The sequence below is a fragment of the Lonchura striata genome, chromosome 15 (genome assembly GCF_050655825.1).
Source record: "Lonchura striata isolate lonStrDom1 chromosome 15, ASM5065582v1, whole genome shotgun sequence".
In the NCBI taxonomy this organism is placed as follows: Eukaryota; Metazoa; Chordata; class Aves; order Passeriformes; family Estrildidae; genus Lonchura; species Lonchura striata.
Window position 1 is genome coordinate 6,094,097 of NC_140717.1, and position 15,246 is coordinate 6,109,342.

The following is a 15,246-nucleotide window of genomic DNA, read 5'->3' on the forward strand; positions in this document are numbered from 1 at the left end:
CCGCGCCCCCCGGCCCCGAACGCGCCCGCGCCGTCCCGCCGGGGCTCCGCGCCCCACAGCGCCTGCGCGCGGCCGGCGGCGGCGGCACGTGAAGCTGTTGTGGGCACGTGACCCCGCGCGCCGCTCGGGCCCCGCCCCTCGGCGCGGCTCCGCCCCCGCCGTGCGCGAGCGCGGGCACGCGGCGCGGCCTGGCCCGGCCGCCCGGTGCCGCCGCCTCCCGCCCCCGCCCCGCCCCGCGCCGCCGTCGCCGCCGCCGCCGCCCCGCCGGCCATGAGGCCCCGCCGGCGCCCTAGCGCGGCCCAGCGTCGCGGCTGCTGAGCCTCCGCCGGCCCCCGCGGCCACCATCGCCCTTCCCGCTCGCGCGGGGACCCCCCCCCCTCGGCTCCCCTCCCTCCTCACAGCCGCCGCCATGTTGGGCCGGGAGCCGCAGCGGGGCCGCCACTGAGCCCCGGAGCCTGCGAGGAGGATCGGAGGAGGAGCCCGGTCCCGGCCGCCCGCAGAGCCCAGCGCCGGCCGCCCAGCCGCAGCCATGGCGGAGCAGACCTACTCCTGGTGAGCCGCGGGGCCGAGGCCGCGGGGCCGCCGGGCCGGGCCGAGCGCGGCCCCACGCGGGGACGGGGACCGGGCGGGGGCAGCGGCTGGGGCTGCGGCGGGGCCGGGGCACGGAGGGGCGCGCTGGTGGAGGGGCCGCGGGCTGAGGGCTCGGCGCGGCTGAGGAGGAGGGATTGGGGGACAGGAGGAGGGACGGGGCGGCCGGGCTGTGCGGATCCCCCCCGCCGGCAGCCGGGCAGCAGGACGGGATCGCCGGGAGCGCTGGCGAGGTTGTCACCCCCTGTCCCGGAGGGCTCCGTGCGAGCTCATCTCTGCACGGCCGGCGCCGCCGTCCGCCGGGCCTGGAGAGGGACAGGAGCTCGTTCACGGCTCTGAGGCTGCAGGTCACCTCTGCCTAAGGGGAGATTTATGCCAGCGCAGGCTGGTAAGTCGGTGGCATGTGTGTGTGTTTTCACCTAGCGACAATAGGCTTGGTCTGTGTACAGGAAATAGAACGACGAGGAACAGACCAGTTCCTGTGGAAAGACATGAAGTATAGCAAATGAGAGGGCATTTTTTTCTGTGTCCTGACACTGTCTCGGGCCTAGCTGGCAGTGGATCAAAGAGACGAGGTGCAGTTTCTTCCTATAAATCTGGGGGTTTTGTTCTGTTGTGGATCACAGCCAAAATACCTCAAATAATTTACCTGCGCATCATCTCTATTGACCTGACCACTGCAGCAATTTATTGTGATAGTCTCACTGCATTTTAAATCCAGTGATGTCATCCAGAGCTGTTTCTTAGATTTTTTGAATAAAGCTACTTGTTTTGAAGTAAGTCCCTTATTAAAAAAGGAGTTAAGTCTTAGTTTTTGACCTTGGTGTGTACTGAATGTGGAGAAGGGTTTGAACATGCAACAAATATCCCTGTTCTGAATGGTCCCATTACTTTTCGAAACTTGGAACCCTGTGGGGATTTCTGTTCTGCCGCATGTTGAGACTTTGTCAGCCCCTTTTTCCCTCTCTTGTCTCTTCTCTGTCAAGAACCAACATTTGTATCAGTCTTCTGCTTTTTAGATGCTCTTATTTTGTTTCACAAGCTCAGTTCAGGCAGTGGTCTGGTCTGCTTTAAAATAGCAGTGAAAGGACAACTCTTTTGACTTAAAAGAGCATTTACATATTGACACAGTAAATGAATATTGGTACAGATTTAGGCAGTTTAATGTAGTTCACTTAAATGTGTCTTAGTGTGTTTTAATTGCAGAACGAAATTATAAATTCATAAACTCTTGGATTTGTCAGCTTTCTGGAAAGAAGTAAATGAAACAAAATATCAGTTATACATGATTTTGATCTTAACTCATTTGCTTTTTTGAATGAGTGTTTTTGCCATAGTAATAGTCTAAAGGGAGGATTTTTAACAGAGGCTGAGAGAGGATTTAATCTTCTGCAGGTTGCATATTTTAAGGGAATGAAATTGCGATTTAAAGTGTTCACTGTGCTAGGTGGATCTGAAGAATGGAAGTTCTTTCTCACAGTACTGAGATTGTAGAATGAGGACGTGATGCTTAAAACTATAATTTTAGGTCTGTATTCTCTGTGGTGTCCTCATGAACCTGAGGTTTCTGTCACTTTGCATTTTTACCTGTACTCGGCCTTGCCTGGGAGCTATGGGAGCAGTGGACAGAGCAAAAATCCAATTTCAGTCATACTCTCTTCTCGGTGGGTATTTTATTACTTACACTTCTAACAACAGTTTTGCCTCAGTTTACTTACAGTTGTGGTGATCAGCTCAGCATAAAATTGACCAGTGCTTTAGCATTTTTAGGACAAGTGTTCATTTTGTCACCTGAGGAGGCTGGTGCTCCTGTGCAGCAGAGCTGTGCCCTGGAGCTGGTGCAGGAGCTCTGTTTGGAAGTTGGCTGATCCCATCCTGTCCACTTGGCAGACCTGGTCCTTTCTCTGGGTTACAAAGGCAGCTTTCCAAGAGCAGGTGTGTTCTGTGGTGCAGTGTCCAGCTGCTGTGCACATCCCTTATTTCACAACTGAAAATGCATCATCTGGCATTAAGAAAAATCCTTTCGGGCCCCTGTCTCTGCATGGATGTAAATTGGTTCCCAGCTGCAGTAGCACTTCCCTTTTGTCCAAGTGCATAAGGCTTGGTTCCATCTTTTTGTCCTTAACTGTCTGCATGTGTTGTTGAACCACTGTAGCTTCACAAGGTATGATAAAAGCTTATTGTGGGATTGATTTTTTGGAAAAAAAAAAAGTCTCAGTTGTGTTAAAAATACTTTGAAAAAAGGTACTTGCCAGCTGTGATTAGTGGACATGAGCATTGGCAAACATGAAAAATAGGGCTTATTTCAGTGACTGACAGTCTTGGTAATGATGCTGTTTTCAAGAGATGAGAACTAATTCTCATATTGCTTTATTCATTAGTTTGTACATATGAATCTGAGTTTTTTAAGGTAGGTTTACATATTTGTTTTAAATTCCAAGTGAACTGAATGCAATTACTTTCTTTTATTAAGATACTATAAGAAGAAAAGACTAAAGCTTTCCCCCCATCTCTTTCATAGTTTTAAATACATGAGCTATCTTTTGACAGTGTTCTTGTAAGATATTTCTTCTGACAACTTCTTTTCTTCAGTAGTGCCCACACCTATAACCATATGTACTTTTATTTAACTCTTTTTAAGTGTCTTAAGTTGTCTTGCTGAGCCAGTATTTCAGATAGAGGTGTCTTATCCTGAAAGGAGGCTCTGCTGAGAATTTTGCTGGTGAAAAAGAGTACTGTCATCCTGGAAAAACTAATTTTAATGTGAAATGTGGGATAAATCCCAGATGGAAATACTCTTTCAAAGAATATGGACTTTTTAAAAAGAAAGGGTGTTTAAATCAAATGCTTGTCAGTGGCGAATAGAGAAACTTTCTTTGTCAAGTTCCTGTAAAAATAAAAGGAGAGGAGAGCTGTGTACCATAGTGCTGCATGGCAAGGTTGCTCATGATTTTGTATATTAAATAAGAGCTAAAATTAGTTTTCTGCAAGTGGAATAGAATGGGAGAGGAAAGAGGTTGTTGAATACCCATTTTCCCCTTGCTTCCTGTCTGTGCTCCAGCAAGGAAGTGGAACTGGTAGTGACAAAAGTTTCTGCTATAGCAGAGGGAATAAGTATGGACAGAGCAGTATATATGTGTGTGTGTGTGTGTGTGTGTAAGAGATTAGTAAATACCAGGAAATTTATCTTCAGGCACCAAGCTGTTGGAAGTATGACAGCAGATGAGTATGGAAGCAGCAAGACATAGATCATTACTTTGCAAAACACTTGGTCTGTCCTTAATTTCTAGCATTTTGTGGTGAATTTGTTGTGCTGCAGCCTATTGGGAAGGCACAGCACCATTCGTATCTTGTTTATCTTCAGTTAGTAGGTGTTTAGTGTTTTTCAAGGCCTGATGTAACACCCCCTTCCTTTTTACTGCGGCCTAGGCTGGCAATAGAGATTGCTTTGTTCTTTTTTTGCCCTTTGAATGCACAAAAGATTTTCACAGCTTCCTTCATTGGTGAAGAGCGAAGAAGGGGATTTCTACACCCAAATCAAATGTATTTTTAATATTTCCTTTCCAAGAGTGTTGTATACAAGTAATGTGGATTGCCATGCAGTGTGCGTGCCCTCTCAGGGTGGTGATTAGGAGACAGACTGGGAGGGCAAGCTAAGAACAAAAGAAGAAGGCACTGTATTGAGTCACTAATCTTAAGAACAACTGAACTCCCTCTTAAATGTTATAATCACTGGGATGATTCTTGTATTAGCTATCAAATGTTTCATGAGTGAAATGATATATTTAGAAGCTTCTCTTCATAATGCAAAGGGTGTAGAAATTAAATCTAATGATGTGTCAGAGTAATCAATAAAACTACTGGGTTTTGGAATAAGTGTAAATGTACAGTGCTGTCTTTGCTCCTGGGAGAATTCAAATTGGTGTTAGAAGTCTTTCTGAATTCAGAGGTCTGAGAATTTGCTTTGATTGCAATTAAGCATTTAACATGCTGCTGCCATGAATTAAAATGCAGTTTCTTCCAGAAGACTCAGGTGGTGCTTTCAAGTCTTAGCTGGCTGGATTAGATGTGTATGTGGGAGGGCAGGGAGTAAGAGGAGCTACAGCTTGTTGACAGAACTTGTCAAGTACTAGTAAAATAATTTTTTTGCATTCAAGATTTTTTACTTGTTTGCTTAGTTTAGTCTGGGATATTTAACTGACTAATTAAGGTGTTCTGAGGGTGGGAGGCAGTTTACAACAGAAAACAAATAATTCACCTGAATTTTTAAAATTCTGCACTTGATAGGCAGCAGATTGCAAAGCACATAGATGAAATTCTGTTGTGCTGTTGTCAAAAATCTGTCACAAAATCCTGGCATGCAGACGTGGAGTTTGGCCCTTAATGTTGCATTTTTCAGGAACTGAAATTACCGGCCACATTCCATTTTAAGGATTGTTAGGAACCTCCTGAGAACAAGGATGTCATTGTATGAATGTGCTTGAATATCTAGCATGAGAGAAGTGTCTTAAACCTCAGTAAACTTGAGAATATCAAGTTTAGAGTTCATATGTTTGTCTTTCAGGAATAGTCTCACTTCACTTATTTGTTACCCTCCCTGGAGCTTTTGCTATCTCAAGCTGTGTGTCATGTAGACAGGGCACTGTCTACAGCACTGGGCTGAAAGACAAATAAAGCAAAGAGCATGGCATTAGTAGAAGTTTACAGTAACTTGAATGCACGTGTGTATAGTGACTGATTAGCACAAGGAAAAAAATCCTCCTGTCAGTGTTTGCTAATTGCAAGGCTTTATTTACTAATATATTAATAATTCTTTAAGAAAAAAATTTAAAGTGAAGAACAGAAATCAGTGTTCTCTTGGTGCTGGTGTGCAGTACCTCTTTTAATTAAGATTTCTGTCAGTTCTGCATTTAACCTTTTCAGGTACTGTGGTTGTACAAGTTAATGGTTCCTTTAGTTTTACCCAGTGACTGGAGATCTTGGCTAGGATGCAGGAGATGAGTTCTGACCCCAGGGTTTCTGGCCTTGCATCTCTCACCTTCTAGGGGAGTGTTCTCATCACCAAATTATGTGTTATTCAGAGGTTGAGTTTTGTGTGTCCACTTAAATCTCTTTCACTTCATATAAAATACTGTAAATATTTGCTGGGCCAGAAGGCAGGCATGCCTTTCTGCTTGGAATTGGCAGAGACCTGGATAAAAACCTTGTTTGGAAGACTGAAGGGTCTGTGGTTTGTGGGGGCAGTTCAGGCTGCTTTTCTGGGGATGAAAGGTTGAATTTCCATGAACAGAAGATGACCTGAATATGATTTCTTGTGTCACAGATGGGTGCTTAGGTGTGTGGATCCACCAATATCAATACTTGTTCTTGTGGTTTGTGTGAGGTTTGATGGACCTGAGAATAGCTCTTTCTTCTGCTGAAGCGTAGGATCCAATACATTGCTTATTTTGTGCACTTTGGGATTTTGGTATGAGTTAAGCAGTCTGATGCTGTTGGAATTTGAGGAATTTTGTGATGACCACCAGACAGATTAATTGAGGATATTGAGTTAAGTTGTGTTTTGATGAATACCACCATTTTTAATACTCGATTCAGTTGCTGAAAACTCAGTCATTTGTCACTGAAACACAATGCCAAAAAATGGCTATTTAGGAAAACTTCCTACAAAAAGTACTTTAAAAAATGTGTCATGCTTTTTAAAATGCAGTGATTTTTATTTCCTGAAATTTGGAAGAAGAGCAGAGCAGACTCTGGTCTTTCTCAATATCTCTGCTATTTTATATCATTATTTGGATAATGTGATGTGTCAACATCTGTGGGATAGGTGCCATTGCTTTTATTGCCCCTTGACATTTTATGACTCTAAGCATTGCAATATACTCTAAAGCAAATAATTGGCACGAATTGTTCAGTCAAAACAGTCTAATTTGATTCTAGTGACATATGAGGAAAGTTTCCACAAAGAACCAAGGGTGAAATTTGTAGAAGCAAGTTGTGCACATTTTCTTTCTGCTGCTACATTGCTTTGGTGTCAGTGATGAGGATTAAAATGTGCAGCGAGTCGGGCGGTGATGGGCGCTGCGTGGAGCAAAGCACGGGCTGCTGGACGGGATCCAGGCCACCAGACCGCCTCGGAAAGGTGATGATTTAATAAGATTAATGGAGCAATGTGTCATTGCAACACTTGCTGGTCCCCTTTCTCTTTAATTCTTCCAAGGGTGCTTGTGTTGATGATCTCTTCTCCTAAATCTTTTGGTGTCTGTGTCTGAAATACTCTGATCTGCCAGACCAAGGTTCTCCCTCCCCTCCTGTGCCTCCCGAGAGCAGCTCAGCTCTCACCATACATTAAGTGTCTCTCTGTCTGCTAGAACCACCATGATGACATTATCCCAGAGCTCATTAATTGTGTAGCTGTGTTGCTGTCATCTTCATTATTAGATTCTGTTGAGTATTTCTTTTTAGGTCCAGACCCATGCCTCAGGTCTCAGATTCCCTTGGATAGCCTCCATATATGTGTGTCACATTAAGTGGTAGGGTATAGACAGGGCTGTCAGAAAGTCGGAATGTTCTGCTGGCTCTTTGGAGGGATCCTTTGTAACCGATCACTAACCAAACTTTGTTACTATCCTACAGCAACAAGGATGCAAAATAATAAATGTATTAAATAAGGCTGAAGTGACTTTTTTTTTCAGGAGATTCTTTAAAACTATCACAGCCAGTGTCATAAAGTAGGGGAGAATGCACTAAGACGATTCTCTACTGTACAGTGTTGGTCTTAAGATTCCATTACTGAAGTTGACAACGTAGAAGTTGGAGAGATAAAATCATACTCAGAGTTTGTATAGCATTTTCCCTGACCAGTGGAATCTGAAAGGAAAATTACACTGTTTGTCTCTCATTTTTTTCCTACTGTGACTCCAGGTTTGGATGTTCTTCCTTTACTTCCTGGAGCTGGTTCATAGACTTTTGACCCAAAAAGTTATTTTTCCATGCAGGCGGGTAGGTAGCCAAAGTCTGGGAAAGGATTCTCTTCCATTTTTATGCCATAATCATGTTCCTTTAGGCACTTCCACAGAGAAGGTTTTGTGGGGGAAGCAGGAGGAGACCCAGGGGGTTCCACCCTCTGTTCATACAGTCTTCAACTTTAGCCAGGAGTTGGCAAGCTTACCTTACTTACTCAAGAAATAGGCTTGAATCTAGATTATTCTTCAGTTCATCTAAAAGGAAAAAATAGTTCTGTGCAGTGTTAACTACTGACTGTTAAAGGTAAGCAGTCCTCTTTGTTTTACTCAATGCTTCTCTCCTTGCTCAATTTGGAAGTCCAAATTTCCTTCTTCATTTCTATGTACTCTGCTGTTTTTTGGACAGAAGTATCTTTAGTAAGTCCTTTTGTTCATCTGATAACTAGCCAGCAAATGACTTCTGGTAAATTTGCAATGATACATAATTTTAAGTATATTTCAAACTATTTCAGAAGTTTAGAGATCAACAGAAATGTTAAGAATTTATAGTGTTTGACTGAATCACAGAAGTCTGGGAGCTTTGCTTACACCATTTTCTCATGTCAGTAGTACTGCAAATAGCAGCTTCATGTTAGAATAACAAAAACTTGTACATGTGGATTCATGGTGCATTGTGGTTTCAGGTGCTACAAAAAATCAAGTGATCTCAGCATGTAAATTTGGTGCACGTTCCTCTACAGCAGTGACATTTCTCTACAGCACAGACAGTTTTACAGAGGGGCTCTCTACATGAGTTAAGCTAGTAGCAAGTGTGTATCCTCAGGATTTATTTTAATTTCAGTCATTACTGGAATAATGAGCCCAGCTGACTCCAGTTGAGATAGCACAGCTTGGACAAGAACCAGCTTTACAAAATGTTTGAGCTCTGCAGTAGCGCAATTAGCAGGGCAGAGGTGAATGCAGCAGCTGAATTATGGCTCCACTCAGTTCTGGTGTCTGTGGCTCCTGGCCATCTGACATCTCTGGTCAGCTAGATAGCCCAGACTTAAGACTTGATTTGAATTTATCTGGAAACTTTAGTAGTGGGTAGAAATTCAGCAGTGAATTCTGAGTCATTACTGTAGTTAGTACCAGACAGCTGTTGGTGCAGTTCTATTGGATGTATAAGACCAGAGCTCAGTGGTGAGTTGTTGTACATATTGGATGTGTAAGACCAAAACTCAATAGTGAGTTGTTATACAAATAAGTGATTTTACTAGTGCTGCTTTCAGGTTACAGTTGTGATTTATCTCACAGTCATCTCTGTCAGACCCAGTTGGCAAGATAAAATAGGTGTAGTGTGACTTAGACTTATTTAGTCAATGGGAAGTCCCTTCTCTAGGTCACTGTTAGCTAAAGGTGAGGTAAGTGAAATAGCAGGAGGCAAACAGAGCTGGCTTATAGGGGATTCCTGTAGCCTGTGTTGCACACTGGTGAGGTGAGTGTGTCTGCCTTGCTTTCTAGGTTTGATGGTGCAAGGTCATTCTGGTCCTTTGTAGAAGTTCAGATTGATGGCTGTGTGCTGGAGGAAAGATTATCTGCTCCCTGAACTCTCCTTGAGGTGCTGATGCTGTACCTTCACTTGAATAGCTGCTCGGAAAAGTTACCACAAAGGGCTAAAAGCTCTCACGGGGAACATTATGATCTCTGCAGGGTTTTGAAGATGAAGAGTAGAATCTAATTAAACTTTATGTTGAAAATAGTTTAAAGAGTGCTTTCTTTCCTCAAGAAAAAGGAAACTTTAAAGCTAAATAGTGAAGAGCCAAGCTTCTTTTTCTTTAATTTTCTGCTAAGTTGACTACTTCTAAAACAGATGCAGCTGTAAGCAGTTACAGATGGTACAGAACAGAAAGATGCTCTTTATCATACTTAAGTGCCTTAAAAGAACCCCAGTTTTAGTATTCCAGCTAGTTATCTATCTGTTTAGTTTTTATATTTTTGCAGATAAAAAAAGCGGGCTACCTTAAAGCTGAATCAAAAGATGAAAAGAGTCTGCATAAACCAAAACTATTTCTCTGCAGGGGGCTTTACTGGAAAAAGTTTCATAAGATTTCCAAAACACCCTCTTTAAAGAATGTTCCTACTTTTTGTTGTCACAAGAAAAGCTTCTTAGCTATTTGGGCAAGAGTTTGTTGAAAACAGTCTCTGTTCTGCTACCTGGTTTTGGCACCTGGAACTGACTCAGCTGCCATAACCCTGGCACTTGGGTATGTGAATGTTCTGTGCTTCTGCACACATTTTGTGAGGCAGCAATCAGGCCCTGCCACTTGAACTCAGGACAACTCAAGACCCTTTTTTTTTTGAGTTTGCTTCTCAGTTGGAGGTGACAAAAGTAGGGTGCCCAGTTTGATGGTCAGTATTTTGTATTTTTATGTCAGCTAAATCCCTTTGTGACTTGGTGCAGTTGTCAATAGTCATATTAACTTCAGGATCTCACCAGCCATCATCTGACAACGTGAATTTGTCTTCATACAGAGCCAACATGATTAAAGCTGCTTAAATCTGGCTAGACAGACTGCTTACTCTATAGCTTGGACTGACACAGGAGTGTACTTTTACCACTGTCACTGAAGAGTCACAGTTGGGTGCTGATGGTGTTAACTCATTCTTTTGTGGAATGTTGATAAAATAATGCTTCATTCTTCCCAGGCAGTGATGAAGTATGTAATCCTGTACTGTGTGAGTAAAGCAGCTCTCGGTAGCATTGAGAGTTGCTCTTTCTGACAAGGTCATATTGGTCAATTTGACTTTAGTTCTGGCTTGTTGATTGTAAGGTGTGATTGTTAAATGCTTTGATTAAACTATTAGGTGTTAATTTTATTTTTTTGACTTCTGAATACATTACTAAAAAAAGTTTGGATTTCTAAGAGCATAATCAATAAATACCAGTCTCAGTGTCAGAGGTATGAGGTGTGGTTTTAGTTTGGCTTTTTAAGTCAACAGTAGAGTCACTATAGGTGAGAAAACATCCTGTTTTCTGATTTCTGTGATAAAAACAACCAACCTCTTTCATACTAGAGAGGCTACTACATCTTGATAACTTAAAAAAAAAATTATTAGTATCATGGTATTCTGCAAATTTGTAACTTAAGTACAGGAACTGCTGTGGAAATTAAACCTCCAAATAAGACTTTTTAATATATATTGGGATGGAAGGATGTGTTTTGTCTAGGAAGCATTGTAGTGTTCAGATCAATATCCTTCATACATGAGGGGACTCTGTAATGTCTTTGTGCACCAAGTCTTGGGTGAATGTTTTTTCATCAGTCAGGCGAGCTGCATTTTTTAACCTGTGTAATCTACAAAGTAATGATTCCTAGTTTAGGGAAAAGATAGAGACCCTGGGGGTTTTGCTATGTTGTCTTCCTGGGACCTGTTCTAGGTGTTACCCAGTAGTGCCTGCATGTATGTATATGTTAACCTTTTGTCACATTCATTGCCAAAAACACCTGTATCTCACAGATAAACCAGCTGTATGGTTCTAGTACAAATATTCCTGCTCTTTCTTGCTCTGAACTACTGTTTTTCTTCAGTTGTTGCGTTTGCTTTATGAGGAGGCAGTGACTTAGCAAGGAGATGAGATTTGCAGCACATTCTGCTGTCAGAGTTCTGCTCTGCATGACCAACTCTGTCACTTACAAAAGAAATGTTATGAATGTGAATAAACCCTTCTTCTATTAGTCCTTAACTGCAGTGAGTATTATACTCCAGATAGTTAAAACAAAGTTAGATGGAAGGATTTCTCTACTCCTGGTATGTTGAGATTGACCAAGTCCAGAACTGGGCACAGTTTGTGGTGGTCTGGGACAGGTTGGTCTCCTGGAGTGCAGCTTTGGTTAGAACCCTGGGATGGCCAGAGTAAGAACCTGGGGATAAAGGATGGAGCTGGTAAAGGTAAAGAAGTTAAGCAGGAATTTGCACAGGCTGTCTTTAGGTAATACTTTGAGAGCAAGTTAGTTCACTCTGTGTGTCTTGAGTGAAACTGTACACATCAGAGAGGATCAACTTAATCTTCTGGTTTTGGCTTCTGGATAAGCACAAGCGATCAGTTACAGCATCAAGTATGGTATTCCTCTGTGTGCTTGTTAGGAAACCTGCTGTGCCTTTTGTGTGTGTTCTTCTGTGTTGGTTCAGATGGAGATACTTTGTCTGAACTTTTTTGGTTTAGTTTGTTACCTGCCTCTCTGCATCCCATAAGAAGTCAGATTATAGATTTAGTAAGATTTGTTGTCATAAATTTTGAAGTAGTCCTTTTGCACAGTGTGTTGTTACCTGTCCAAGCAAAGCTGCCAAAACTATTGCACATTTGTCTTAAAGAGCATTACAAAAAGATTTTCAAGGTGAAGCTATTCTTGAGGTCCTCAGAGGCGACACAGCCTGTCCTGTGTGTGGTGCTGGGCTATTTGTGCTGTTCAGCCGGGGCAGTGGCAGCTCTTGGTGCAGTGATGGAGCCGTGAGTTCAGGTCACACCTTGGCAGGTGTCAGACTGGGCTGGTCTGGCCGGGCTGAGGGACAGTCTGAGCACAGCATTGCTGTGGGGCTCTTGGCAGAGCAGTGCAGGCCAACAAGAATTGCCCTGTATATCCTGAGAGTCCTCCCTTTCTGCCACATAATAATCTGTTTTCTTTTGTCCTTTTTTGACTGCTTGCTGGCACTGTGACAACCATAATATTCTGTGTATGATGGAACATTGTCAATAAATATGCCCGGGATGATGTGCCTGCCTCAGCTGCACTTTAGATGAGCTTAGCCCTGGGTCTGCAGCACATTCTGACTCTTGGATAATGTAGTTGTTAGAGAACCAAGAGAAGGGTGGAGTTGGGTAATTAGTTGTGTAGAGTTTTTAGGCTGAACAACCTTATTCAGAAAAATGGCACTTCTGGACTTGGATGGCTGACAATGTCTGGGATGAGGCTGAATTGCATTAATAAAGACAGGCTATGTTTTCTTATGTTAAAGACTCAGTTGTCTGGAACCTGGTTCAAATAACTTACTGCTCCACTTCTGGAAGACACTAATACAATTCCCTTTCATTAGGATAAAGTGAAAATTTGTTATCTCTTGTTGCTAATAGAAGCCCTTATTTTGCTGATTGTAGTTCAGCTATTGGAAGCTTTTTGTAATGGAATTTTTCAGAGCTGTTAGGAAACTGGTTGCTGAATGTCCTGTATCTTTGTACTGCATAGGAAGTGGATAACTTTGGAGGAGCAGGATTCTAGAACTCCATGACAATCTATTTATAGTGTCTATATGACTAATTTGGAAAGGGTGCAGTGCTATAGTCTTTCCAAATTTGTTGAAGTGAGATCACAGAATTTCCTGACCCCTCTGGCCACTGAACAGTGCCCCAAATCATCCAAAGAGATCCAACTTTCCTTCATTTCTGTGGCTGTTAATTCTTTGCTGACAGCTTGTACAGAGAGAGGAATAAAGGAAATAATTTAGAAACAGTTGTAGGAATTATGTGAATTCATGTATTTTAGCTAGTGTGACACCTTATCAAGGGAGTGATGTCCTTTATTTTTTCTGTGCAAGCACTGTAAAATGAAGCAAATATTTAGATTTTCTTGTAGTTGTAGACACCTGAGGACAGTAACTCTGCAAAATGCCCAACTAATAGAAATTCATAGTGCTCTTGTTTTGGAAACAAAAGTTGCTTTGAGTAGTAGATGTTTTGTAACCAAAAGTGTCTTGGGTATATATGTTGAGATATTTTTAGTAGTCAATGCTGAGTGGATGTTTTCTTGATGATGAGGAATTTTTAGCATGTTGTAACTAGGTCTTTTTTCTTTATTTAAAAAAAAATCTTACTAAGCTTAAGGATATGCCACCCACCTATTTCTGATAGAAGGCAAGTGGGCTAAGACCAATGGTGATAAAAATCCTCCACAACTCTAATGCCACTTGCAATTTTCTTCACAAAAGGAATCTTCTTTCAAGTTGCTTTGTAAGATTTAAATGTATCAGAAGTTGCTTTTGATTTTGCAATTAGAGAATTGACCAAACTGAATTGGGTTCCATTCTTTCCAAGAGGAAAGATCTCATGAATGCGAAGGTGTGCTGGGTAAGGCTGAAGGAAGGTGGTGTTTCAGTTGCTGTGTGGTAATGGTGTGGTTCTGAGTTCCTCTTGAAGTGTTGCTTTGGTTGAGATCTGTCAGAATGGAAATGAGGAGCTGCTCTGTGTGTTTGGTGGAATGGCTTCTATACTTTGGGGCATTTGCTTGGGCTGGGGATTTTTTGTTGTGTTTCCGTCTTCATTTTAGAAATTGATAACTGCTTAACCCCTTGAAAGAAAATAATTGCTACTGAATGGCTTATGCCATATGACATCAGGAGTCTGTAATCAACTGCTGCAGACACTGCTGTAGCAAACCCAGACAATTGTGTTTTGCCACAATTTGCCTGTGACAATTGTCTGAACATTGTTAGGAACTAGCTCAGTTGTGCTTGGACTTTTCCAGACATAGTTACTTACATTTCTCGTAGCTCACAATGAGAAGCATCACAGCATTCATGTACCTGTATTGTGTTTTGTAAAGAAATTTTTCACTTGTGCAATAGTCTGGCCTTGGATGTGGTAGAGATGCTTAAATTTTTATTTGTCTTTTCCTAATAATGTCTCAGGAGGTGCATCTCCAGCCAGTGTCTTGTTTGAACTTTCAGGGAAATTATCATTCTGTGCTTTGAATATCTCCCTATTACCATGGCAAATAATTCATGCTGCTAATTAAGACACTGCTAGAATTGCACAGAAAGATGGGCAGAGAAGGAATACAGCTTACTTATGCTCACAATTTATCTGTCTTATAAATTTATAGGACAGCTACTGCCAAGGTGGCTCACGGTTTACCAGTGAAGATATACGACCTTTGATTCATGGTATCACCTGAAGCGAGGAGGGAAGAGCCAGATGTGTTTTGTCTGGTGCATATGGAGGCACAGGGTTAGGAGCAGCACTGTGCCCCTGCTAGATTTGTGTTTCACAAGAGAGAAACACATTGAGAGAGACCTCAAAGTACTGAGGGCTTGAAACTGGGAAGGCCATGAGTTCCCTGTAGAACTGATGCCTGGCAGTTTCATGCCCAGCAGAGTTTCTTACACAGGTCTTGCAAACCCCAAGGAAATCTTTTGTAACTGTGAAATGAATGGGAAGCCATTGCACAATCTGGCAAATGAGTACTAAATCCAGCAGACGATTTTGGTGTTGGTTGGGGCTCAAAGAGAAATGAGGAGACTTCATTAAGGTATGTGTTAAGCACCAGGGAAGTATCAACACTGAAGAAAGCTTATGGCAGTGTCTTGGTTGTCCACATGTAATAGTGGAGACCCTGAAACTAATAATTCTGTGCTATGTTGTAACTGTGTATCATAAGCCAGATACTATTTCTGCTTTTCTTTTTCTTTTCCTGTTATAGGTAAGATGAATTAAATTCCATGTTTTCTGAAATTTGGTGGGTAATTTGTATACTTTGTTATTACTAAATCTTATTTGATAGAAAAAGATTAAAATCATCAGCTTTACCAATGGCATTGTGGTAGTTCATACTGCACCTCGTCTGGAACCGAGTTGTACTGCCATTGCACACTTATTGCACAAAATCAAATGCCTAATATTGAAAAAGAATGTTTTTCTACTCCTTCTTCTTAATAAAAGATA

The 15,246-nt window shown here is 42.2% G+C and overlaps 1 protein-coding gene across 2 annotated transcripts in view; it reads left to right on the plus strand.

The window, feature by feature from the left end:
- The first annotated feature begins 245 nt into the window (after positions 1-245).
- SPPL3 (signal peptide peptidase like 3) overlaps positions 246-15,246 on the plus strand; it is a 56,251-nt gene continuing 41,250 nt past the window's right edge. The window contains exon 1 of one of the 2 annotated variants that reach the window (XM_021549915.4): positions 246-552. In XM_021549915.4, coding sequence (XP_021405590.1) covers positions 530-552 — 23 coding nt within the window. In that variant the 5' untranslated portion in view covers positions 246-529. Of the gene's footprint in view, positions 553-775; positions 977-15,246 lie in introns of those variants that run through there. The other variant, XM_085593054.1, reaches the window with a different exon arrangement.